General features: G+C 41.4%; 1 protein-coding gene and 1 non-coding gene across 4 annotated transcripts in view; one reads left to right on the top strand and one right to left on the bottom strand.

Annotated features, from left to right (window-relative positions):
* The window catches only part of gjc1 (gap junction protein gamma 1), a 54,854-nt gene extending 31,193 nt beyond the window's left edge, over window positions 1-23,661 (top strand). For 2 of the 3 annotated variants that reach the window (XM_033645895.2, XM_078161710.1), the window contains one exon: window positions 20,342-23,661. In XM_033645895.2, the coding sequence (XP_033501786.2) occupies window positions 20,396-21,853 (1,458 nt within the window). In that variant the 5' untranslated portion in view covers window positions 20,342-20,395 and the 3' untranslated portion in view covers window positions 21,854-23,661. Of the gene's footprint in view, window positions 1-10,521; window positions 10,785-20,341 lie in introns of those variants that run through there. The other variant, XM_078161711.1, reaches the window with a different exon arrangement.
* On the bottom strand, window positions 6,752-6,823 carry trnac-gca (transfer RNA cysteine (anticodon GCA)). The gene has a single exon. It is a non-coding gene; the product is annotated as a tRNA-Cys (tRNA).
* Window positions 23,662-25,588: the final 1,927 nt, after the last annotated feature.

The following is a 25,588-nucleotide window of genomic DNA, read 5'->3' as shown; positions in this document are numbered from 1 at the left end:
TCTACCCTCTCTGTGTTGAAGGGGTCATGGCATTAACAAAACTAAACAATACCGCCCGGAGAGGTGGGTGAGCGGTGAGTGGCAGAGCTGCAGATCAAGAGGTCCCCACTTCAAATCTGGGTGCCCCCTGTGGAAGCATTATGTCCACACAGAGTGTATAAATCCTTATGCTGTTTATTGCAGCCTAAGAGTGCTGATGATGGTTTTCTATCATCCCTTGCGTAGAGGCTGGAGTGAAACACTGAAACTAGCAGAAAACTCAGTCCTGACACTGAGATTAAGAACCACTGGCACATAACACAGAACATTACATAACATCACAGCCACAGGTGTCATACTGTGTACTAGTGCGTTCTGAAAGTCCACAGGTTTCCGTTCCAGCCAGACACCATACACACTTCGCTGCAGGTAATTGAACTAATAAATCCCTCGCCCCCTCCCCCCTGGCCTGTAGAGAGCACTTTGCATCAATATTGATCGGCTGAAGTAATTTTGTACTGAGGCAACAGTTTGTGCAGATATTCCAGCAATTAAACAGATGATGACCTATAAAGTCTAATAGAATTAATATAGCCTTACTAATGGCCCAGTTGAGTAGGCATTTTTTCTTGTGCTGATGCAGTCATGCTCATGTCCTGCTTGCGAAATTTGTCGGAGCAGAATAGATAGTGTATGTAATCCAGTGCTTTCACACCATGTTGACACCTAGAGGTTGTATATGGGATCACAGGGGGCAAGCAGAGTGTAACTGGGGACCACTCAGCTGTAACCCCTCACCCACACTCTTGTCAAGCCTTCTCTTTGTCTTGAATAATAGTGCAACTCCATCTAGAACAATATTAAAAAACTTTAATTCTCTGAAGTTCTCGCTGAAGCACTTAATGATGCTTTTTCATGTCTTTGCGTGTGTATCTTAACTGTTATGACAATATTTGTGACCTATAGCAGATGCTTGTTCACCTCAGGTTGACTCATTTTCTTTATGCAAACACAGACTGCCTGTAATTAAGGGCTTTTCAGCTTATGTGTGACTGTAAGGGCAGCTATATACACTACAGATTTGAAAAATATTACAACCTTTTTAACCTCCCAGAATTATTGTTCTTCTAAGACTTTTTACTGCCAGTTAACTGATGTACTTTTCTATGACTGCATATTTTCTGATCACTGAGCTGTTGGGCTGCAGCCACACAGTGCAACACTGTAGAGTAAAATAGCGTAATTACAAGAACTCTTTATGCCTAGGGTAGTATTTAGGGTATGTACTTTATTATCTACATTATGGTGTAGATAATACCAAGAAGAACCATCAAACGTTTTACCACTGAGCTTTACCGTCTGATTGTCATAACTGTATGTTACTAAATTGCTTTCTGAAATACATTGTTGTGGCAACATAATCGCTGCCTTGATTATGTTCAGATACAGCGTTTCTTGAGGTTATGAAACAATCCATTCTAGTGCTGCGTAGCCTTCAGAAGGAGGTTACTGGGAACGGTGGTGGGTGTACAAATTGCAAGACCTTGACACCAGAACTTTGGCTTCACGTCTAGACTGCTGTCTTAGGTTTTGGCAACACATGCACTTTGGTTAAGGTTAGGGAAAGCTCATGATTAAATTAATGGTAAAAAAGAAAAAAGAACACAACTAAAAAATGTTTTCAGTGAACATTTTACAGATACGTGGTATAGATTTTTTCTGGGTTCTCCATCTTCCTCCCATGCAGGTTAGGTTAATTGGTGACTCACCTATTGCCCATAGGTATGAATGTGAGCGTGAATGGTTGTCTGTCTTTACACTGCTGGCATCAATGAAAGTAATCGTTAGTTGCAGCCCTACCTGACACCATACCTAAATTCAAATTAAATCAACATCTAATGACGTTGGTGGCCAACTGGGTATGTGTCAGCCCTGTCCAGTGTTCAATGGATTTTTACATTTTTACAACTGGTAGGTTGATTAGCAACATTTTCTCTTTATGATAATAGAAAAAACGATTTGCTCAGTGTGAGGTACCTCTCAAAACATATTTGCTCAAATTAGTTGTATATAAACATTATATCTAGGAGACAGGGCAGGCTCCTGACCTCAGTCCTTTCGTCTTTGAACAAGTACAATCCTCACAGAATCTGCACACACTTTGGTTTTGACTGCACTGACACAAAAACATCCGTACTATCACAAGGCAGGCGGCCAGAGTTGAACAGCAGACCTTCTGACCTGCTGTCAAATGTTTGGCCAGTGACCTATACCAGTGGATGTAATTAGGCTAAATGCTGTCCAAGCATTCATTCCAATGGAAGCTGCTCATCCAGCCCAAACACCAAGAAAGCCTCTCACTCCCATGTTGCTCTCACCATGCTGCACTGGGCCCACATATGTGTCTTCCTCTGGCTTCATAAACGACACAGACATAATATCTTGCAACAGTTCAAGGTGACTTTTTCTGAATAATTTTCCCACAGTTTATCCCGAACTGCCGAATATTTAAATCCACAGACACACAGTTTAACGAAGCAATCAGGACACTTCTCCCAACTTTATGTCTGTTGCCACTTGAATGTTCACACCACACACGTAGTTTACAGTAACAGCTACTTGTGTGACTCTGTATATGAAATACGCAGACAGGGTGAAGAGGTTAAGTTACTGTTTGACTAAACATCAGAACTGGAAGGGGGTGTGACTTACAGTAAAGACCTCGTTAAAGGAATACTCCACCCACAAAATCATCATTTGTATATCTTTTACTCTTCCTGTGTTACGTTGATTTCATGCAGAAAAGTGTGTTTTCTCGTATGCCTACAGGTTAAACAAAGAAATCAAAAATGGAGAAAATTCTTTATCAATTAAAATAAAAGGGGTTTGTGTTGAATAACAGCAAAACTATATCAAAAGTCTCATATATCCAGGCACGTGCTCAGTACTTCCCAAACACATGCATTTTTGTTAAGGGCATGTACATACGTTTAAACTCTGCTTAGTGGAATGTAGCAGCTGGGTTCAAATTGCCCAGGTGTGCTATGGGTATCTGGAATTGTCTTAAATAGTAAGGTTCTAGTATACAACTAGACAAATGAGACTTTGCTGTTTTTAAACACAGCCTCATTTTGCCCAAATCATCAAGAATTTTTGTTTGTTTTTCAATTCTTTCTTCACCTTGGATGCATGTGAGACAGTTTTCTCCATGATTTTAATGTAATATTGATATAGAAATGATCATTTCGTGGAAGATGTATTCCTTTAAATTGTTTTTTTTAACTTTCCCGATGCCTGTTGAAGCAGAAGGCGGACACAAAAAGATTTTTTGTACAAATACTGAACAGTCTAAAGATTGCTGTGAAACTGGGCTGACTTGGGCAACAGAAAAGTTTGTCTTGGGTGCGTGGGTAACAGACAAACAAGAAAGGAGGCGATACCCACACACCAATGTAACTGGGCAAGAAAGCCACAAAAAGGTCCACAGGCTGAGATCAATGCAAAAATAACCAATTTATTTAAGACACCCGTGCACAGATAAAGGGTGCTTAAAGTGCAAAAATGATAACGAGTGATTAAAAACAGATGTTTCAGTCCTTGACTATCATCAGTGCTACTGACATGAGTGCTTCACAGAACAGATATAGACACAGACAAACTCCTACTAGGTGTGTTGAATCAATCGACTGGCACCACTAATTAGATGAGAGCTCATTAGCCTGCAGACCTTCTTGTGGCTTTGTAGCCCAGTTGCATTGATGTGCAGTGCATGTATCTCCTCTGCAGTCCTACAAACACTGAACACCTGTAGTTGAAACAGGATGTTGAACACAACAGAGTGGGTCACAGTATGTTAAGGGCTCATTTATGCTCAATATAAGATATGGAGATGGAGACAGAGACAGAAGCCCTTTTTAAATAGGAATTGTGCAAATTTGCAGAAAAGCCCAATCAGTCTTCTTTCAGCATTGGCCGTATAAAAACAAAATCAGGGAGTGCAGCAAAATGCCGCCTGCCTACTTTTGTTTATACAGAATGCGTCTTTTTCGGGGCAATGGGGGGCGTGAGCAAGTAACAAAACATGTAGCTCAGCCTTGGACGTAAACAGTGACGTACTCCGAGGGAAGCCGCAGCTGTCCTTTGGCGATTCTCTCCTAAGTCAGCCCGTCCTTCACCGTCCCCGTCATCTGACGGTTAATGGCCTCTTTCTTTGCGAGGGCAAGGAGGGCTCCCAATTCCTTGTCTCCCCAGTTGCTCATCTTTACAGTGTCTGTCAGGTTTGCGTTTCCCTCTTGCTACTAGCTGCTCGCTAATTCCTGCTATCAGCTGTTTCCTGTTAGTCCACCACCAGTGGGCAGCACGTACAGCGTCATCAACAGCTCCTTCAACAAGGGGCGGAAGGCCATGGCGGAAGGCCGCCTCGCTCTTTTTAAACCAGGATGGTTCCGCCAATATGTTTACTCCTACGAGGTGGAAAATTGGGCACCTCAGATCAACATGCCAATCCGGCTCTGTGTGTCTAAACGCTCACAGCTTGCCGGCAAAACGGCCCAACATTCACCGAAAATCTGGCAGTGTAAAAGGGGCTAGAGACGTCCATAGACATTGTTCATGTCTACCTAAAGCTTACTGATATGGTTGAAATGGAGCAGTTCCACTACTGATCGTGGAGGCAGTGTAGCGTAGTTCAAGCAAAATAAGATCGTAGGAGACAACTAAGAAATTTAAATAATGGCAGAACGGAACAAAATGGTAATATAGTGAAAAGAATTTTCAATCCACATGTAAGGGTGTATGTACTGTATATAATGACCTTCTCCACCACCGCCTCCTTTGTTGTTGTGTGGAATTTTTGACGCTGCTCTCTCGTGCCATCTATTGGCTCTATTTATGCCATGACACATGAGGCCAGTGACGCTTACAACACTTAAAACGAGCATATTTATTTTCGTACAAAAAGAAAGTATAAATGAGCCTTTACTTAATAAAAAGCGAGGAAATGTTCAAATGCAACTTTCTGGTGGTAAACTTGGAAAGTCCTGACTTCACATGTTGATGAGGACCACTTGCATACACTGTGCTGTCGTCTTTAAAGATTCCCTGTTTCCCAGGGAGTTAAACATTTCCATGAAATCCCTGCTGTCTCAGGCTTAATACACATTAATAGCAACCCGTCAGTCTACAAACCAGAAACAGAGAAATTGCTGTAATGGCTTGAGAGGAACCGTATTGTGAAAAAAGAAAATGACAAGAAGACATCTGACAAATCCGTCACTCAAGCCACTTCTTAAAAGTGCTTTGATGTTTACATGGACGATACACTGTCAAATGAGCCAAATTAGTTTGGTTTATGCAGACAGGCTGGGGGATTATGGGAGTTAAGAAACCCCAATCTCCTCAATCCATCTATGAGCAGTCTGTTTAATGACATGCTGACATATTTTTTTGAAGGCTGTTTACATGCACTTGTATTTCAGGCTCAAGATTGTGGGAGTGTTGATAAATTGGTTCATATGTCAAGCAGTGAAACGCCTATGCTGTGGAGCGACACGAGAAATGACGGGTTTCTTTACACATAATCCAACACGATCCTCATGTTGTCAAACCGCATGTACCGCTACATGTATTTATATGTATTCTGTACGTAATCTAATGCACACACCTCTATGAAATCATTTTAATACTGTTTTATCTTGTCAAAGTGTATGATAAGCAGCATGGATGGAAGCCCAGGTTTACACATTGATGTTTATATCACAGCTACTTCTGGACTAAATATTACGATCCATTGACACCAAAACAAATCAGATGATACAGAAGTCGGACTGTATCCAAATAAGTATTCCCCCGTTCTTTTTTTAAACTCTTTTAAACCTGTAATCTCATGAGAACCTTTCCCTGGCCACCGCGCTACACAGACTCATCTCCACAAGTTGGATGTATTTCATTGAGATCCGATCAGTCTTAGCTGTGTCTGATGAAGGGCAAAGAGTTTATGTTACAGTCACAGTCAACTGATTTGCACTGCATCATTAACTCTAATCTCTCTATATATTTATATATTGTCTCTGTGAGGATGCCAGCATATGCACACCGACCACAGCTTACAGACATCTGATATTAGCAGTCTCTCTAATGCTGCACTGAAGAAAAAAGAGATCAGGATCATAAGTAGACAATGAAGTTGAGTTTTACTCATTTATATGTGTATACACACACACACACACACACACACACACACACACACACACACACGTGTGTAACATATACAATGTCCCACATATTTTGAGAAGTACGGGGGACACAATAAAAATTTTGCAATGTAAATCAGAACTGAAATGAATACAGGAAATAATTAAGGTAGCTAAATTCTGCCAGTATAGTACTAAATACTCTGGACATTTAAAAGTAATATTGTCATGGGGAAACATTTTGAAAAGAGGGTGAGGCATGTCCCACTGTCTCCAGTGGAAATTACACCCCAGTATAAATATGTAATGGGAGAATAGCAACCATCAACAGTGTGGATAATATACATTTTTTCCAATGTGAACACAAAATACATTGCCTGCTTAAAGCCTTCTTAAAGTTATTCAGTAGTTTGAATTCGTGACACACTGAGCGACCTGCAGAGTTCATCAACATGGGAGAGCTGGTTTGACTGAGCTGAAACTGCATAAGGAATTTCTACTGGAGTGCCCACTGGGTTTAGGTGCTTATGTATAATGTAGTGTACACATGGCTATTTTTTTCATTTTAAATATTTTCTTGAAGGGGGCACCCAGAATTGAACTGGGGACCTCTTGATCTGCAGTCAAATGCTCTACCACTGAGCTATACCCCCTTTGCTCAGTAACTGGCAGTGACAGTGCCATGGAACTGTTCCACATTATGTCAGCAGAAAATGAAAGTAATAAATCATCTCCACCGGTGTGCTGGCTGAGTCTGCAGAGACGACCTCGACTGTGGCGTAAACAAACACACACACATACATAAAAAAGTGGCTTACATGGCAATTTAGTGTGTATTACTTACAAGAGTTTGAACACGGGGTACCCAGAACTGAGCTGGTGACTTTTTATTTTGCTGTCAAACACTCATAGCCTCATCAGCAGAGGCCTTTAGTCTGATTAATTGTCAACAGCTACCATCATTCCTCCTTGGTATACACATTATAGCTATTATTTTTTTCTTTGATGGTTTTGGATCATCATTATCAGCACCGTCAACAGCAGCATCAAAACATCACATCTAGTGCAGCTTGCTATAATAATCTGTGTGACTGAAGAAATTACTTCATGAAACTACTCACATCAAAAGGAGATGAGGGCGTCAAATTTTTCAAGGTTATTACCAAGATGACATGTCCAAGAAAAAAAATAACATATCACCACTTATCAGCTTCACACTTTCAAAAAAAATGGCAATAGCTGTACATTAAAGAAAAACATATTAAACAGAAGCTGTGCACTTTGAGCGACATGATATGAATTTAAAGAGGATTTATGCCCCACGATTTCTCAGCACATGATCTGTGAAATTTGGTGATAGCAATTGGTCCGCTCAGAGGAGAGAGATAAGAAAAGAGGCTGAGATAGCGTGCAGTGCTAATTTGAGCAACCACCGCTACTGAGTGGATTTGGACAATATCAAACGAACAACTTTTATTGTTGGTAGCGTTGCATGATTATGACTCTGTGAGAGGGCACAAGGGAGGGAGCAGAGGGATGGAGAGAGGAGGGCATGCAGAGGCTGAAAGTGATGGGGAGGATTATGAACAAGTGTCCATATATCTGCAAGCAGAAACTGCAGTATATGTGGTCGACATAAAACATCCAGAATGGCCAGGGTCAGATGATTCTTTGGATATTTCCCAACTTGTATCTCAAAGAGTTTGCAGTGTCCTTTTATGACTTTTCTAACTTTCTCTATCAACTAGTGTTGTTGGGTCTCTTTATATAGTTGGCAGCTCACTTCCTCTTAGAACCCCAAAATCTACTGGCAATCATTGCAGGCAGCATGTTGAGCATCAATTATTTGTTATGCTTTGAAACATTGGACTTGGTATAAACCTCATGGCCAGTGGTGTGAATAATACTGTGAGTGTAACCCAACTGATACCGGAATTTTCAGGCAAATACAGAAAACTGAATGGAGTTTAAAAAAATTCTAAATCTTTGTTGCCCAAACTTTTCTCACGTAACATTAATGTAGCTTATATTTAAAGACAGTGACCAAGATGTGTAATGAGCAGGACTTTTTATATCTAAACATTTGGTAATGAACTAAAACTCAAAGTACAGCTGAGGGTGATATGAATGCCAGTTTTGCTGCAGTGGCGCCCCCAAGAGGGGGACCGGGGGACCATGGCCACCCTGATAAAATTGCTGCCCCTGTGTTGCTGTGTTATGCTTCGCTGTTCTTTCAACTTTGGGTTGTGTTGTTTATGTGCTAACTTCCTAACTACCATCTTGAATCGATCTTGTTGATCTTTTGGTTTCCCTTTTTGGACGACAAGTACAGACCACTGCTGCCCGCTGCTATTTCCGCTCATAGTAGGCTGTTGGCTATAGTCTTTGCAGTGTGTTCAAGTACTACTTTTTGGCCGGGACACAGCCGATGTGAGGCGATACAACAGTTGGCCTTTGTCGTCACTAGTTCTTTTATGTCGGTTTGATGAGTCTTGACCTTAAGGGTGCTTTCAGACCTAGAGTTCGCTTGCTTGGGTCCGAATCAGGGACTAATTTTGTAACAAAGTTGCATATTTTCTTAGTGTCGGTTCGTGTTCTCACGGCAGCATTTACAAGTGGACCAGATCAAATGCCTTGCTCGAGAAAGCTGCTCTTGATAGGTCAGAATTTCCATGCGGGATAAATCCAGGAAGTAAACAAAACACTGAAGAAGAGTACACTTGCGAGATAATTGTGACACTTTCTAATGTCACAATGGAGGGACAACTACGCAGGTTGATTTCAGCGCTGGTCATCGTGGACTATATTGCTGTCATTGTTCATTTTAGACAAACCATACAGTTTGAAAACGAGGCACCGCTCCAACTAGAAAACAATGTTTTGATGCATTGGGTGTGCAGGAGGAGGTGCACATTAATAATCCTCCAGGACTGTAACATGCTCATGTTTAACCCAAACAATGCGTAATGCGACTGCAGTTGGTTCGGATTGAGTTCGGAACACGTTCTCACCACAAACGAACTGCACCAGAGTTTGTTTGTAACCAGACCGACACCAATGCTTTGAGAAGGTCTCGGTCCGGTTGTTTTGGTGCGCACCCGAGTGCGATTGCTTTGTTCACACCTGCCCAAACGAACTGCACCTAAGGGGCAAACAAACTTAAGTTTGACTGAACTGAACCAAACTGGGCAGGTGTGAAAGCACCCTTAGAGGTGGCATGCTCATTTTTTAAGCTTGTCTAAAAAAAAAAAACCATTTCTAAGTACTCTCTGGTTGGCAAATGATATAATGGAAACACTGTTTCTTAACTGTTGCAAACAGCTTTGGTATTTCTATATTGAAATGTCTTGTTAGTTGTCTATATATACCAAAATCTGCTAAGCTAAAATGGTCTGATACACAACTTTAAGAGTCGGGTTATGCCAAAAAATAGCCGGCTTTTGCACACATTTTTATTGTCTCTCATGAAAGTCAGCTGTACACACAAGAAGTGACAGATAGTTACAGACGAAAACAAAAGAGAGCTCAAGAGAAGTTCAAAAGCTGGCTCCCTTTTCACCTCCGAACAGCTGGTAAATCATGCCGTGAACTGGGAGAATGCTGTTAAGTTTAAGAAATTATCAGACACAGTCCCACATGAATCCACTGTTTCTTGTTGTAAAGGGATAAACATGTTACAAAGGTTTATCTCTGTTTGCATTAGTAGCTCCTGCTCTCTTTTTATGGAGGCAGAAAATCTTCTCAGTGATGTTTTTACTGGTAGGTTGTTCCCCCTAGAATTTTGTTTGGACAAACATATCTAAGCTTAATTACGTCTACTCAACGTGCATTATGCACTTGTTTTGTTTCCTTTTTTGCAAACCAAGCACAAATTGTTTTACTATGTAGAGAAATTACAAGCTTTAAGTTATTTAATTAGGATCTACTAGACTCAAAAAGCCCCCTTTACTACAGTTGGATTCACTATTAGATGCACCATAACACTGTTACAAAAGCATAAAAGCCAGATGTCTAATTGCTACCCTTACCTTCTCCTGAAAGCCCGTCTAGTGCCCCTCACGGATAGCCAGAGGTCTCACACAGTCAATGAGTTGAGTATCTTTTACCTCCAAAACCACATACTTCCCCTTCCACCCTATCACTGTCTGTCAGTCAGACTTCCCCTCCCTTCACCCCTCCAAGGGGTATTAAATCCCCACCACCTCCTCCTCATCCTCATCATCACCACACATACAAACACACACCCATCCCCACCCCCAACCATGACCCAGTTTGAGAGGGGATGAGGGGGTAAAGTGAGGACCATTTTGAGTACCACGGGGAGAGAGGCAAGATGCTCTGCCTCCCTCATTCCTCTCTCTTTCAAGAAGAGCTCACACTTGGTTAAGCACACATACTGAGGCTCTTCATGAGAGAACGGCCACAGAGCCGTGTGTTTTGTTTTTGAGTTTTTTGTTGTCTGGATGCCGTTGTTGATTTTAGGTTAGTGATGTTTGATGTCAGCTGAGGTTAAGGGGTATGTAAAGGAGGCTAAGTGGGACGAGGAGACAGAGATGAGGGGCCTCAGGTTGAGAGACAAAGGACACAGTACCTGGTGTCTGGGAGAAGAGTAGAGTGAGTATGCTGCTTCATCACTTTACTTTCTGCTTGTTTGTTGTCTGTATCTGCTTGTATTTTTGTATTAAATCATTTGAAAGTGACTTTAAGTGATGACAAGGGAAATAATCTCTCATTTGTAACTGATCAGTTCTACCAGGAAGCCAAACCTCTTGACCAAAGGATACATATTTACAGTGTCTAGTGACAATGTCATGTCTTCCTTGACTTGCTCGTACTCTTTGGGGGAACTTAACATAGCAAAAAATACTATTTACATGTATCCTTTCTCTGCATGATGTTGAATAAAAGGCATAGTTGCACACAGAGAGGCTGCTCCTGCCTCAGAGATTCATCCTGTAACATATGGAACCAGTTTGCCGTTGCGTTTCTTCCCTTCGGACACTGTTAATGAGGGAATTTTTAGTTTCTCACGAATACTGACAGAGAAGTGCTCCTTCCGAACCCGCCTCCCTCCTGCAAAATGAAGACGAAGAGCTCATTCATCCATCTCAGCAAAGACTTATTCGTCTCAAGATTCTCTCACTGGCCAAGGTCCACGTTTGACCACAATGTTGAGCAGTTTCTATTTTTATCCCTCACTTATGTCTTCTGCTACACGTTTTATGAGCCAGAGGCCCAAATTGGGGTGTACTCAGACCTTTGGAATTTACAGGTCATTTGTGTGTCATGGCCGCGCGCATTGATCACTCCGCAAGTAAGTTTCATGTCTGTGTTTGTGTGTCTAAGTACAAGCACCACACATTCTGGTAGAAATTAGTGTATTAAATGAACGTGATTAACAGCTGTGATGACCTTCTGTGTGGGTGAACTCAACTTAAAGCAAAGTCACAGTTGACATGCATATCTTTAATCACTTCAGGGACTTTTTTGAACAAAGTTGCTGCTCAGAAAAAAAAAGGACAACCAGAAAAGTTGATAAGAAATCCATTTTTAGCTACGCTGGATTTTTTGGGTGGTTTGAATATCTCTGAGAGCCTAACAAAGGAGCTTATCTAGCCTTCAGAGGAGGAGAAGGGGAACCACAATACAAGAAGCCCCTTGTGCTTCTTAAGCCGAGCATTTGCTTGTGGTCGGTCTTCCACGCAGTGCTGTTGTGGTGGTTATCTCCACTCATATTGTCAAATCACAAGCGGAGAGGCCGGTGACCTTTGTGTGATATAATTTTGTTGGTTTTAGATGGGGTCTTGTAGCTTCACATCAGCCATGGTTTAACCCACATATGACGATCCAGGGGGTTATCATGGACAGATGTCCGGCCAGCAACTGTGAGAGCAGATTAGTTTGATCTGTGCAGTGTGTGTGGGACAAGGTGGAGGCTTGGAGGGGCATCAGTGAAGCCTGAGGATGCCACTGGCAGAACAGAGGGAGAGGGCAGTCTGGCAATGACCCTCAAATAAGGAAAATCGGAAGAACATCAGCCTTAACAGAACACGCTCAGAGGTCCCAGTCAGTTGTCTCACAGCTCTCTGATGCTTTCATTGTGTTTATTGTTTAAAGAAGCATTTGTGTTCCTGGTGACTGGAATTAATAAGATATTTTATAGACACTAAAATCATCCACATATCTCTTGTTGGCTCTGGCTTACCCTGTGATTAGACTCTCTTAACTAATTTATTTATTTTTGATGGCTATGGTCTAAAAGAGGCTTATTAACTTTTGACTACACTTGGCTCTTGGACAATAGGCTTCATTGTGCCAGAAATGATATCGCGTCCCAATTAATTATTAGCTACATTGTTCTTTTTTTCAGAATAAAGGTTTCTTATTTTATGTAATTAATCTTTACAAAGCCAGCATATTAAATCCATGAACACATTGCAGAACTTTATTGTCGGCGGTGAAGACAGCTTCAAACTCTGCCGCCACCAGTTTTCATTGAGTTTTCTGTTAATATAAAATGGAAAAAAGTGGCTTCCTCATACTAAGAGAGGGATATTTGTGAAGCACGCAGCCTGATTTAAAGATCTCTCTTTTTCTTGGCTTTGCCTCACTGCCAGCCGACTGTTGAATACGTTCAGTATCAGCAATAAATGATTGAAATCCTTTTTGCTGTGAAAAGCACACTCCAGATTTGACTCTAGATTTGTTTCATTACTTAGCACAAATTATGCTAAACAGACATTTATATATTTTTTTCTTGAATGAAAACTAGCATCTTGCCATTGCTGTAGAAAAATTAAACAGAATTGCACAAGAGATTGGCATCTCTCCTTTTTGCACAATTGACAGAAATTGCAGTTCAGTGTTATCCTGGTAATACCGCCAAAGAATGGCCATTATAATGTTATTGTTGCTTTGCTTGTGTTGCGCTTAATGATGATGTTATAACTCAAGGTAGCCCCTCATGCACATTCATGCCATTGCTTAAGATGCTATACCGAGACATAGGTTAATAAAGGTAAAGCACAAGTACTTGTAGCGGCAGTGAGGAAAAATATGACATTGATATTATAATATGTAGCCAATAGGCACTACTGCATATAAGACCAATAAACAAAATATGAAAAGTATGACAAAAGTATAGTTTATATCATTTGCTGTTTCCATTTAAAAAAAAAAAAAAAAAAAAGTGTAGATAGTGAACAGCTAAAATCATTGCGCACATGTTGCTCACCTGAAGTTGCTGCAAAAATAATCATGGAATTAATTAAGTTTAAAGCACTGTACTGTACATAAAAAAAGCAATTGTAACCACAAAAAAGTACAAAGTCAACAAGAGGAGTGTTTTAAAGGCAGCAGATTAGCAGGATCAAGACTAACTCAATCTTAGCATGATGATGACACAGACTGATGTCTATTCCAAGCCCATACTGACATTCATACTCCGCAGGGGGAAACGTACATCTGTTCTGTGAGCTGACTGATGGATAGCGACTGCCACATCTGTACGGATGTTTGAATGAGTACTGTGTGAGATTAACAGAGAAGTGGAGACGAAATAATATAAAAAACTACGATATGATCCAATAGCTGCATTTACTTCACATGCAGTGAACACACAGTAATGGTTTTATGTACAGGAACAGTTTTGCGCAGCAGCTTAATGTTGCATCATTCTATAAATGTATGTTGGTATGCTTCACTTAACTGAAGTTTATCTAGAGGCAAATAAATCGAATACCCTCACATTCACTCATTAGAGCTTTTCCCCTACCATTTACAGTATGTTCATTATCTAAACCGCTCTTGGCCTGTGTTTATTAATTTTAATGTGGCTTTGTGTGTGTGTGTGTGTGTGTGTGTGTGTGTGTATTTATTTGTGTATCTGCAAAAAAACAAGCAGTAATATGTAAAACAGTTTAAAGGCATAGAGAGAGGATATAGACAAACTACTGGGCCAATCAGCCTCATATTTTGTGTGTACATTTATGACTGTAGGACCTCTCGAGGTTGCTGAGATTTAGAAATGTAAAACAAAAAAAAACAAAAGAACTTTTATTGACTGTTTTATACCGTCATTGACTGCTGACTCCTCACTCCTCTTAGCTGTCTGATAGAGGCAGCAAATCATTATTAAAATCACATAGCAAAAAGGTATTTCTGGCACAATTCTATCCAGCACTGCTGCTGCGTCGCCTTCCAGCTGCCATGGCTGTGACCCGGCTTTGTTCCATACTCAACACTGTGGCATTTTGGAAGCAAAGAGTTTTGCCTGATTTTGTAGACTTGCAGATTTTGTTGATTTGGACATTTTTCCTTGATATTAGTGCTTCTAACATAAGTGAGTAAGTAGGCTGCGTGGTTAAATCATGTCTCTTTCTTTGTCTGTTTTAATCGTGTTTATTGCTGCTAATAACTACTTTGTTGTGTTGTAGCCTGTCGACAAATACATTACCAGTCAGTCAAGTTATGAATGACATGGATCACAGATTTGTGGCTGTGTTTTAGTTGTTAAAAATACATTATCATCCTCATTATATTGTAGGCCTTTTTGAATTCCATTTTATATTACAGTTCCTGTTAGAAGAAGATCTGTTCTGTGCAACAAACATTTTTCATTAGCCTCTGGAACACTGCTGAAAGACGCCGCAGCGTGTCTGCTGGAATTACGAGAATTGTCAGGTGACTGCAGCCAGAATGCAACAGCCTGGCAGAGATCTGCGCTCTACTGAGTGCACTTTTCTAGTTAAAAGTGCAGTTTATTAACACTCCAATACAGAAAGACTCTAAAAAAGCTTTTTCCCTCAGGGCATGAGGACAGTGACCTCTGACCTCTGTATATCCTCTACCTCGTCTAGTATATTGTCCTCTGTGAGTCCTTTGCATTGCACATTTGCACTTGTGCAAGTATAAAATTGTATTGTATCCTTCTATTTTCATATACTAAAAAATTCAACCTTATTGACTCTTATTATTATTCTCTGTTGCACAAAGCCTTTTTTTATAACAGCCAGCTTGCATGTCATTGCACGTTTTGCCTGAGCAAGTGACAAACACAGCCTTTAAATCTTTTGTAAGTACATATACATCTACGTCAAGAAACATTATTGAAAAGTCTCACGTGAACACAAAATTGTTTAAAAAAGACTCAAGTAGAACTTCAGATATAAGTAACAAATTGTTGCTTTGCAGGGATCATAAAACCTGTTATTTTATTTGTTTGTTTACTGTTTTATTTCCATGTCACGCCAAAAATCATCTTCTTGCTACACATGTCAGTGGACAGTAATTGATGGTGTTGCTGAAATGTGATATACAGAAGCCATGACCTGGCACACCTGTTATGTATCGTCACCTGTTGCTGCACAGGACTCTCCTCAATGATGCATGCGGTTACAGCACATCTCCCTGTTACACAATTACAAGCCTTGTTCACTTGAAGTGTTCTCCTGCAAGAATCGGGGTAGACCTGTGGTGGGCTCATTCCCCCTGGTGTCCCTCCCAAGCCCGGGACCTTCCAGCTGGAGCACTGTGTCCACATGATGAGTCATTACCGTGAAAGAGGAGCACCTCAGCTAACCCTAATGCAGTCTTCCTCATAGTCATGGTGCGTTTGTGTACAGAGACATTGTGGCTCTGCTCCGCATGCTTTTTGAGGGTGTTGCACGTGTGTGTGTGTGTGTGTGTGTGTGTGTGAGTCTGTCTGTATGCTATATCTGGATGTCAGTCTCTGTGGATCCGGAGGGGTGAGGGCCAGTGACTGAGGGGATCCCTCCAGTGACGCTTACTGTATTTGTAGCTGTCTGATTGAATCGCCGTATGATGTCGCGATGTGAAGAGTTAACCCCTTAGGAAGAGATATTGTTGTCCTTTGACCTTGCACTGTTCTGTTGGGGCTATTAGCTGTATGGGCTCAGATGTATCAGAGAGACTAATAGTTTGATGAGCCGTAATTACACAGTCATGACCTTTTGGGCTAATGGCTATAGAGCCACTGATCCTGAATGTCAATCCCTTTCAAAGATCATTACTAGTCTCCTCTTACAGTATATAAAATCACAGTGGGATTACACTGAAAGGAGTTTTCCTTGTTTCCTTTTCCAACTTTAGAACCGAAGTCTGTGTGCTTTTTGATGTTTTCATGTGTGACATGATTTCCACCAATTTGCTGTTCATCGTTTACATCAGAGTAACAGACAGAAAGCCGGCCTGCTGTGTCTGTACGGAGGCTGACTCACCCCAGTAACTTGATGCACAGAGTCAGCTTCTTACCCCTAACTGCCCCACTAGCTCCCGCAGACATAAATTAGATGAGAAAGCAAAATGCCAGGTTATATGTGGCTGAGGTAGCAGGAGTATTCAGCCCAGGCAGCCATGTGCCCGGGCTGGAGCGTCTCTCCTGGTCAGGAGGGGGTGTGACAGTTCCTGGTGCACAAACTTACCTAAGAGCTCTAGAAAGTGAATACAAGGTTGTATCAAAGGAAGTTCCTCTATATCTTGTGAACGTTACATCACAATCAATTTTGGAAACAAAACCAAACCTAGGGCTGGGAAATATATACATATATATTTCATTGATATTGTAATATGAGACCAGATATCATCTTAGATTTTTTAATATTGTAATATATGTATTGTTTTTTTCCTGCTTTTAAATGTTGCATCACAATGAAGTGATGGAATTTTCTGAAAATACCCTACTGTTCTTGCTTTCTATTCTTTGTCTTTACCCACTTAAGCATTATATCCACATTCCTGATGATTATCAATCAAAGTTGTCTTGAAAATATTTTCTTAAAGCGCTAATAGTTAACCCTAAAATATTAACATTGAGATATTTGGACTAAAATATTGTGATATTTGATGTTCTCCATATCACCCAGCCCTACTCTGGGTCGGTCAGTCATTACAAACCCACAGTGCTTCTAAACTCTATTGGAGATCCCAAAGTTTCAAAAAAATACCAAATGTGTGTGAATAAATGTGTATAAAATGATGCACAGAACATTTCAATGATTTCCATTTGAGCTAATGGTGCAGCCACAAAAACATGAAAACTTGGGTGTGAACTTTTTACTCAGTGTAAACATCAAGAGCTCGAACATATAAATAGAACGTACAGGAAAACCATATGATAAGGGCTTAAGATCAAAGAGCAACCTCCAAAACTAAAAAAAAAAAAAAGTTCCTCTAATGGCCTCTTGAGGCTGGCTCCAGAAGCGAGTCAATCACCATAGACGCCAATGTTAAAATGCCCAACTTTACAGTAGAATTAAACATGTTAACAGCCTGGTACAAAAAACAGATTTGGTCATGACAACTGGATGGGGGTGAATTTTTATGTAGGTCATTCCTTTATAGTTTGTTGAGGCTTAAAGTTTTGCATATTTAAGGCTGGAGCTGCATGAATGACAGGCTGTCTGTGAGGCACACTACAGTCTATGAGTCATATATTTATAAATATATATAAGGATTAAAAAAAATTGTAATTAATTAACTCGATTAATTGCATTTTTATCAAATAGCAATATTTGACACAATACGCAAAGTTTTTCAATTCAAATAAATTTTGGTTGACAACTGAATCAGTGAATAGACATATACGTGAACTTAAACAACAGAAATGTTTATTTTTCATCTATATTTATCTGTGGATTTTTCATCTGTCTACTACATTCACAGATTAGTGCAAACTCAAAGTGCAATTATTGCTATTATATTCAACATTTTAAGACTTTTTGGCTCTGAAACCCATCATCTGGTCTATTGTGGGCTGGCTACGCTGCTTGCCTGTACCAGGACTGTCGTAGCTCACGTTAGCTCTAGGGAGCAACATTTTTTGCATTGAGGTGATACCATAGGCTTTTAGTGCTGCGGTGATAAGAAAACTCTTTGTTGCAAAAGTTGCACACAACCATGCTCTTATCCAAGCTGCAATCGGGAAGTTTAAAAAACAAAAAGTTTGCCCAACAAGCCAAACAATGCTGTCTTCCATCACTGTTCACTAAACTTTCTTGTGCGCTGATGTCACTCAATGCATTCTGTGCATCGTCTTCACGGCTAGCAAACAAACTTTAGGTGCATTACCACCACCTTCCAGGCTGGAGTGTGTGCAGTAGTGTTACTGGTGTGCCAGAAATTAGGGAACTGAGCAAGGTGCGATTAAATGCGTTATTTTTTTAACACATTATTTTTATGTAATTAATTATTGAAATTAACATGTTAATTTCCCAGTCCCAGCCCTAATACACACACACACACACATATATATATATATATATATATGTGTATATATATATATATATATATATAAAGAAATAATGCCCTTAATTTGAATACAGCAAGAGCAGGGAGGGCACACATCAGAGAGGAAACTCTGACTGAAGGCAGAAATCCAACAAAGTACATAAGTAATAACAACTTGAATTCACTATGTCATAAATATTTAATTAAGTTCACAAGTCCTATGAAAAGAAGCATTGCTATAGATAGTCCAACACTGCACAGACAGCAGAAACTGGAAAGGAAGGGAAAAAATAAGTATTAAAAGAGGCACTAACAATGAAACATCTTTGCCCTAAAACATTAAACAGCAGAATAACCTTACCATTATATTAAATCAAAGCAGTTTAACCTTTGCAGCTGACTCTCTGTGACTGAATCTGGTTAGTATTATCTAAAGGACAAGAGTGCAGCACAGTAAGAGTTATGTAAAGAGGTGCAATGATGTAATGCGGGAAAAGTCAGACAGAGCTCGACCGTGGAAGGACACCGCTATGACTCTGTGTGCTTGTGGCAGCCTCTCGCTCCGCTTCGGCCATTTGCTGCTTACTCATACGTGTTGGTCACAGACGCTCACAGTTAGCACTCTCCCAAGGACTCAGATGCTTAATCTGATTGTACACAGTTAAGGCCTCTTACTGTATGTGGGTAATATGCGTACTGGAGTGTGTATTTACACACAAAGGATTCCTGACATCTACCTCCTGTGTCCCAGGCATGCCCTTATATGGTCAAAGTGATCAATATGACCCATGTTTCATCGCTAGCCTTTTTCCAAACATTCCCGCCCTCTCTGCTCCTACTGGAGACACAAAGCAGAGGGCTGGGAGCTCCTACCCGTCTCCTCCAGCTAAATTTTCCCTCTCGCTGCAGCTGTAGTTCACTCCGACTAAGCTCTCAACCTGCTTGGTAAGGATATAGTCCCTGGAAGCCCTTTAAACCCCAAACTAAGCTAGTATTCATGGTTGGATTTTCCTCTCAGTCTGGCTGACAATAAGCCATGCGCTATTGCGGCTTCATAAGGGGTAAAGTTCTGTGGAGGTGTCATACTCATCCCCCAAAGCTGCCCTGAGGGACAGCAGTGTTTGGGTTCAGCTCCACTGCCTGAGCTAATGTGGGTCTGCTGTCTGACTCCCTGCTCCAATGGTTTGTGCCCGGCCACCTGCTGATTCTGCTGGTTTGGATGGACTGCCTGGAGCCCAGACCTAACCTACATAGGCAACATGTCCCTTTTCCTAAACTGTGCTTAACTGCACACACACACACACGTACGCACATGCACAGACGCACAACACAATGCTATTTACCTCCCAACCAGAACAAACCAGTCAAGTTAATACAATCCTGAAAACTGCACCTCACACAGAAGAAGGCTCACTAAGAGGATTTATTCTTCAAAAAGAGATAGGCCGTTAAATAAAGTGAGTGTGTATTTGGCGATAGCAAATTCCCTATTTGGATTATTTTGCCTCCTTCTCAGTGCTGCTTGATGCTATTTTTTAATACCGATATCCTCTTTCCACTTGGTCTTCTAATTCCCTAAAAGAGCCCGAACTTGACAGCGACCTCACTGTGGCACAGAGCCCCGAATTCAGTGTGTGTGCATTTGTGCTGCAATAAGCAACAGATCAAATTAAAGATATATTGATTGCCTAAGCTAAGAGGGGGGAACACTTATTTTAATTAAGGCAATTATTATGTCACCCCTTTTCCCATCTTCCTACTGAGTTTGCAGAACTAATGCCATTTTCCACAGTGATAAAAGTCTAGAAAAATCTGCACAAATCTCACTACTTACTCCGTTTTGAAATTAGCATTTCCTGTGAACTCATATTCTTTTCCTTTTTCTCCCTCTTTCTTCCATTTTCCTCCTGCTTTACTTTGTCCAGAGTCTGTGAGCAGGTGAGAGAGGGACACTGTCTGCCCCACTGTCCAGCGACACCATGAGCTGGAGCTTCCTCACGCGGCTGCTGGAGGAGATCCACAACCACTCCACCTTCGTGGGGAAGCTGTGGCTCACCGTGCTCATCGTCTTCCGCATTGTTCTCACTGCCGTTGGGGGAGAGTCCATCTACTACGATGAACAGAGCAAGTTTGTCTGCAACTCGGGCCAGCCGGGCTGCGAGAATGTCTGCTATGATGCCTTTGCCCCTCTATCTCACGTTCGCTTCTGGGTCTTCCAAATCATCTTGGTGGCGATGCCTTCTCTCATGTACATGGGCTATGCTGTCAATAAGATCGCACGATTGGATGAAGCCAAAGGAGGAGGTGGTTCTGCTGCAGTTAGAACAGGAGGAGGGGGCTACACACACAGAAAACCCAGGAAGATCTGCTTTGGAGCACGGCAGCATCGGGGCATTGAGGAGACTGAGGAGGACCAGGAGGATGATCCCATGATCTATGAGGTACCAGAGATTGAGCCCCCTAAAAGGCCACGGGATCCACTGCAACCCACACCTAGACCCAAAATCCGGCATGATGGGCGCAAGCGTATAAGAGATGAGGGGCTGATGCGGGTTTATGTTTTACAGTTGGTGACTCGTACACTGCTGGAAGCAGGCTTCCTTGCAGGCCAGTATTTGCTGTATGGGTTCCGTGTGATGCCCGTGTTTGTGTGCTCGGGGAAACCTTGTCCCCATAGTGTCGATTGCTTTGTGTCACGGCCTACAGAGAAGACCATCTTCCTGCGTATCATGTATGGTGTCACTGTCCTCTGCCTCACGCTCAACGTTTGGGAGATGCTCCATTTGGGGATTGGTACCATCTGTGACATTCTCCGCCGTCGGCGCTGCCCACCTCAGGAGGACGAGTACCAGTTGGGATTGCTTGGCACCAACGGGGGTGTGGAGGGCTCAGTAGGGGGGACAGGGCCAGAGGCAGGCTCTGAGGGAGGGGTGGGTGGAGACGGGGCTGCGGATTACGTTGGTTACCCCTTCTCATGGAACACCCCATCAGCTCCACCTGGCTATAACATTGTGGTAAAGCCAGAGCAGATGCCCTACACGGACCTAAGCAACGCTAAGATGGCATGCAAGCAGAACAGGGCAAATATTGCCCAAGAGGAACAGCAGCAATTCGGTAGCAATGAGGATAACTTTCCCACCGGAGGGGAGGCCCGTGTGGCTTTGAACAAAGACATGATCCAGCAAGCTCATGAGCAACTGGAGGCGGCCATCCAGGCATACAGTCAGCAGCACCGGGCAGAAGAGCAGCTTGGAGACAACCAGGATGACAAGCCCCAAAGTAACATTATCCAGGCCCAACCTCAGCCACAGCCTCAGCCCCAGAAAGAGCGCAAGCATAGATTCAAGCACGGAAAAGGTGGCAGCAGTGGAGGAGGCAGCAGCAGCAACAGCAGCAGCAGCAAATCAGGAGAGGGTAAGCCCTCTGTATGGATTTAACCCCAGAAACAGTGACGTGTATTGAAACCATGTATATATTGGAAACTGGATGATAAGTTGTTGCAATCTTCCTTGGATATTTAAACACCACTGTGCCTTAAAGAATCCTGCAAGCTGGAGAAGATGTGTATTTGTGTACTAAAGTGTGCAAAAGAAACGTGATGTTGCAGCTGACAATTTGTTTTGTCTGGGCTATCACTGTTTAACTTGAAACATCACACCAACACAAACTGTTGGCTGCAGTCTGTCGTTTACATGTCTCGTTCTCTTCAAGTCCTGAAGCAGATTATTGACCTCTGTTGTCTTCCCGTTTATCCTTTCTTAGGGGTTTGAACTTCGGAAAATTACTGAACGATAATGAGTTCTGTTGCAAATCAGATTGATCCCAGATTTGGCTTAGCTCATTTTGTGGCCGCTCCTCTGCATAGACAGCGTCTATATAAATACATTGGCATCCTAATTCTTTTGACATCAGACTGAAGTATAATCACAGTACAGAGGCAAAGGGATGCCAGGTCATTACTATGTTCTGGCAGGCTAAAGCTATGTTTCCATATTGTAATGGCATTATCAAGAATCACATCATAACAATGCAAAATGCAATAAAATGAAACATAATTCAGTGGCAGCACCTAAAGCAGTGACGTGATAATCCAGTGAGAGCATCACCTTCCTGAAGGCTGTATCCTGTCAGTCATGTTCTGTGTCTGCTTTCTCTCCAATGTGGATCACAGTGTTATGTTGCTGTGACTTTGCATTTGACAGTGTGTTTGTATATGTCTCCTGTTCTTTTCTCTCTTTTTTTTAAAATATATATATAACTGTGCTACACTATCTGCTGCTTGGAAAATGACGAGTATAGCAGGTGGATCTGAAATTTTCTGAGAGAAAAAAAAAGTTCTTTTTATAAAGGTGCACATGCAATCCAGTTTTTATACCTTTCTCTTCACTTCTCAGTTTCTCTTCCTGGCTCTTCATGGCTATTGAATAAGGCTGCTCAGCACTCCACTGGTGTCTCATCTGCCTTGTAGTTGACTGCCCCCTGGTGGTATCTTCTACTGGGCTTCCTTTATTTGGAAGTAGATACCAATTGCCAATGCTACCTGCATCCAGCAACACCTTAACCAGCTGTAGTGTTCCTTTTCTATTGACAAGCCTTGTGTCGGTTAAGTCTTCTCAGCGCTACAAGTTCAGTGTTAGATGCACAAGGCTGCAATATCACCACGTTGTAATGGAAAAGGTTTAAAGCCATTACTATAATATAGTGAGACCAAACACTGTTTGTGTGATGCAAGTGTCAGTGCCAAGATTTTATGCTGGGCTGCCACGAAGCCTGGTTGTTTGTAGCTTTGGAATACTGTGGCCATGCTACTCCAGTTGTGGAATAATGCCTATGTGAGACCAACCCTTTTGTAAAAGTCACTTGTTTTTTGTATTACAGTACATGTATTGCTTTTCAGAGTGGGTTTTAAATAGCAAACTCCAAAATGGAGTCAATTTTTGTGTTTGAGCCAGTGTTTCATATGAAAACACTTTTTTAAAGAACCGTTTTTGTAAAATAAAGAAAATGCAAGATCTTTAAACAATGAATTAGTCGTATGGATATTTATGGTTATTGTGTTTGAAATTGCCTTCCAACTGTAAAAATGTGAAATATGACATAGTATATTTTTATAATATGTCGGCTACAGTGACTTATTGATGTAAAGAAAAAAAGCCAGACTTGTCCCTGTATGTTACAGTATTAATATTTAATGTATGTAGCAACCTTCTGGGCTGTGTTTTAATAAACAGTGTTACTCCTTTTCCAACATTGTTCTGAGATCTGCTGAACAGCTGTGTGTGCAGGACAACGTGGATGGTGAAATAAATTGAGGAAAAGACATGAAGTGCCAAATTACTCAAACCATTCCAAGCTTTGCCCACAGTGGCTCTCCAAACAAGCAGCAGTTCATTTCAAGACGGTAAATTAGGGAGGGAGCAAATCCGAAAAGCCGTGACATTATGTTCTTGATTTAATAAATCTTGTCTGAAGGATCTGAGGATTTTCCCAGCAAACAGTAAACGAACTGGTCAAACCATTGTAAGGCTGGGCATTGTGACGTGGCTTCCTTCACATGAACACAGTGCACAATACAACAGGGAAAGAGTCTTTCTCACATCTGTTCAACATGCCGGCCAGCAGCAGACAGTCATAAATCACCAGAAGTATATCAGTCAGCTGCTCTCCAGAGCAGTGATTGACACTCCTTGACACATTGACGCTCCTTCCCAGTTAGCCACAGGTGATTTACCGAAAGTTTTCCAGTCAGTCAGTCCTCGTTAAATACTTCCCCAGTAAGTCAAGTTTCTCAGCCAAAGTATTCACTGCATTTTGTTGAAGACAAAGAAACAAATTGAAGTGTAAATGGGAAACAGGCAGCTGGTGATGTTTTGCTGTTAGAGCCAGCTGAAGCCACTAGAGGGCGACTTCCTGTCAAGGAGGGAGCACTATCGAGAGAGAGGAAGGGGCGTTTTGAGAAGGTGCCATAAGGGTACTGAAAGACCCCATCTGCTCAGAGTCTGCACAACTGGCAGCTTGGCCTAACATCGCTAAAAGTATTCTAGGTTATGTGGCTCAGACTTGTCTGTTTTTAGGGAAAAGAAATGAATTTAAGCAGCTATCCAAGTCAAAAGAGTTACCCTGTGGCACAGTTATGTATTTGTGTCACCTTGTTCTCTTTTGTCTGTTGACTGACTGAGAAAAAAGAGAGTAGGGTAAATAGAAAGTGTGCTTATTGGACCGAAATGGCTTTTACAATTACTTGTATCAGGGGTTATTCTCTACACATTGTCACTGTCCTGAGAAAACCATGTCTCTCCAAAATGTCACCAGGGCTTTTTAAAGAAACACTAAAGCAAAAGCAAACACAGGACAAGCCCAGGGTAAAGATGCCGTGTCAGATTAGGCACTGACAGTCTTAAATAAGTGGGTCAATGTGTAATTTGACACTTACGACATTGCATTTGCTAGAAAATAATAATGAAGGCCTGTTTTTCTCAACCCATAAAGAGCATCTAAACGTTTAGGTTTACGAGTTTGTCAGTATGTCCATGTTGGTTTCTCTCTGGAATGTTCGTTTGTTGTGTAAGTACATTGACTCTTTAAGGATTTTCAGCCAAAACATATTGGTAATAAAGTACTGACAGTTGCAAGGTGGCAAAAAAGAGCTGACTGACATTTAATTATCCCTCATACCTGGCAGCTGAAGGAATTATAAGTGGAAGCACCTTACAAAGTGGTTGTATCAGAAGTCTTTTGTGGGTCTTTTTTATCAGGGATACCACAATGTCCACCCTCAGCATCTGTCTGTCTATGTAAAACAATGTCTGTGTTCAGAAGATGGACTGTAGTGTTTCCATACATGTTTCTTATAGTCACCCATGTGGGATGTGACGATAAAACCAGTGATATTATCAATACAAACTCTGATTCATACATGCATTTGTGTATTTGTGTGTTTTTCTATGCCTTTTGCAAAATGTACATTTCTTTGAGTGCCATACTGGTATCCCCTGGCAAAGTTTTTCTTTTCATATTCTTTGATGAAAACATTTGCATGTGAAAAGACCTATTTTCCTACAAAAAAATAAATCAGAAATGCATATTGAATAAAGTGTCTGTATCTTTTTTTTTTTTTGGGCTGCAGAGCCAAGAGAAAACGTCTGGAAATAAAAGGCTTCTCATGTTGAAAA

The sequence above is a fragment of the Epinephelus lanceolatus genome, chromosome 18, assembly GCF_041903045.1.
Source record: "Epinephelus lanceolatus isolate andai-2023 chromosome 18, ASM4190304v1, whole genome shotgun sequence".
Taxonomy (NCBI): Eukaryota; Metazoa; Chordata; class Actinopteri; order Perciformes; family Serranidae; genus Epinephelus; species Epinephelus lanceolatus.
The sequence above is the reverse complement of the archived record's forward strand: the minus strand, read 5'-3'. Positions and strand labels throughout refer to the sequence as shown.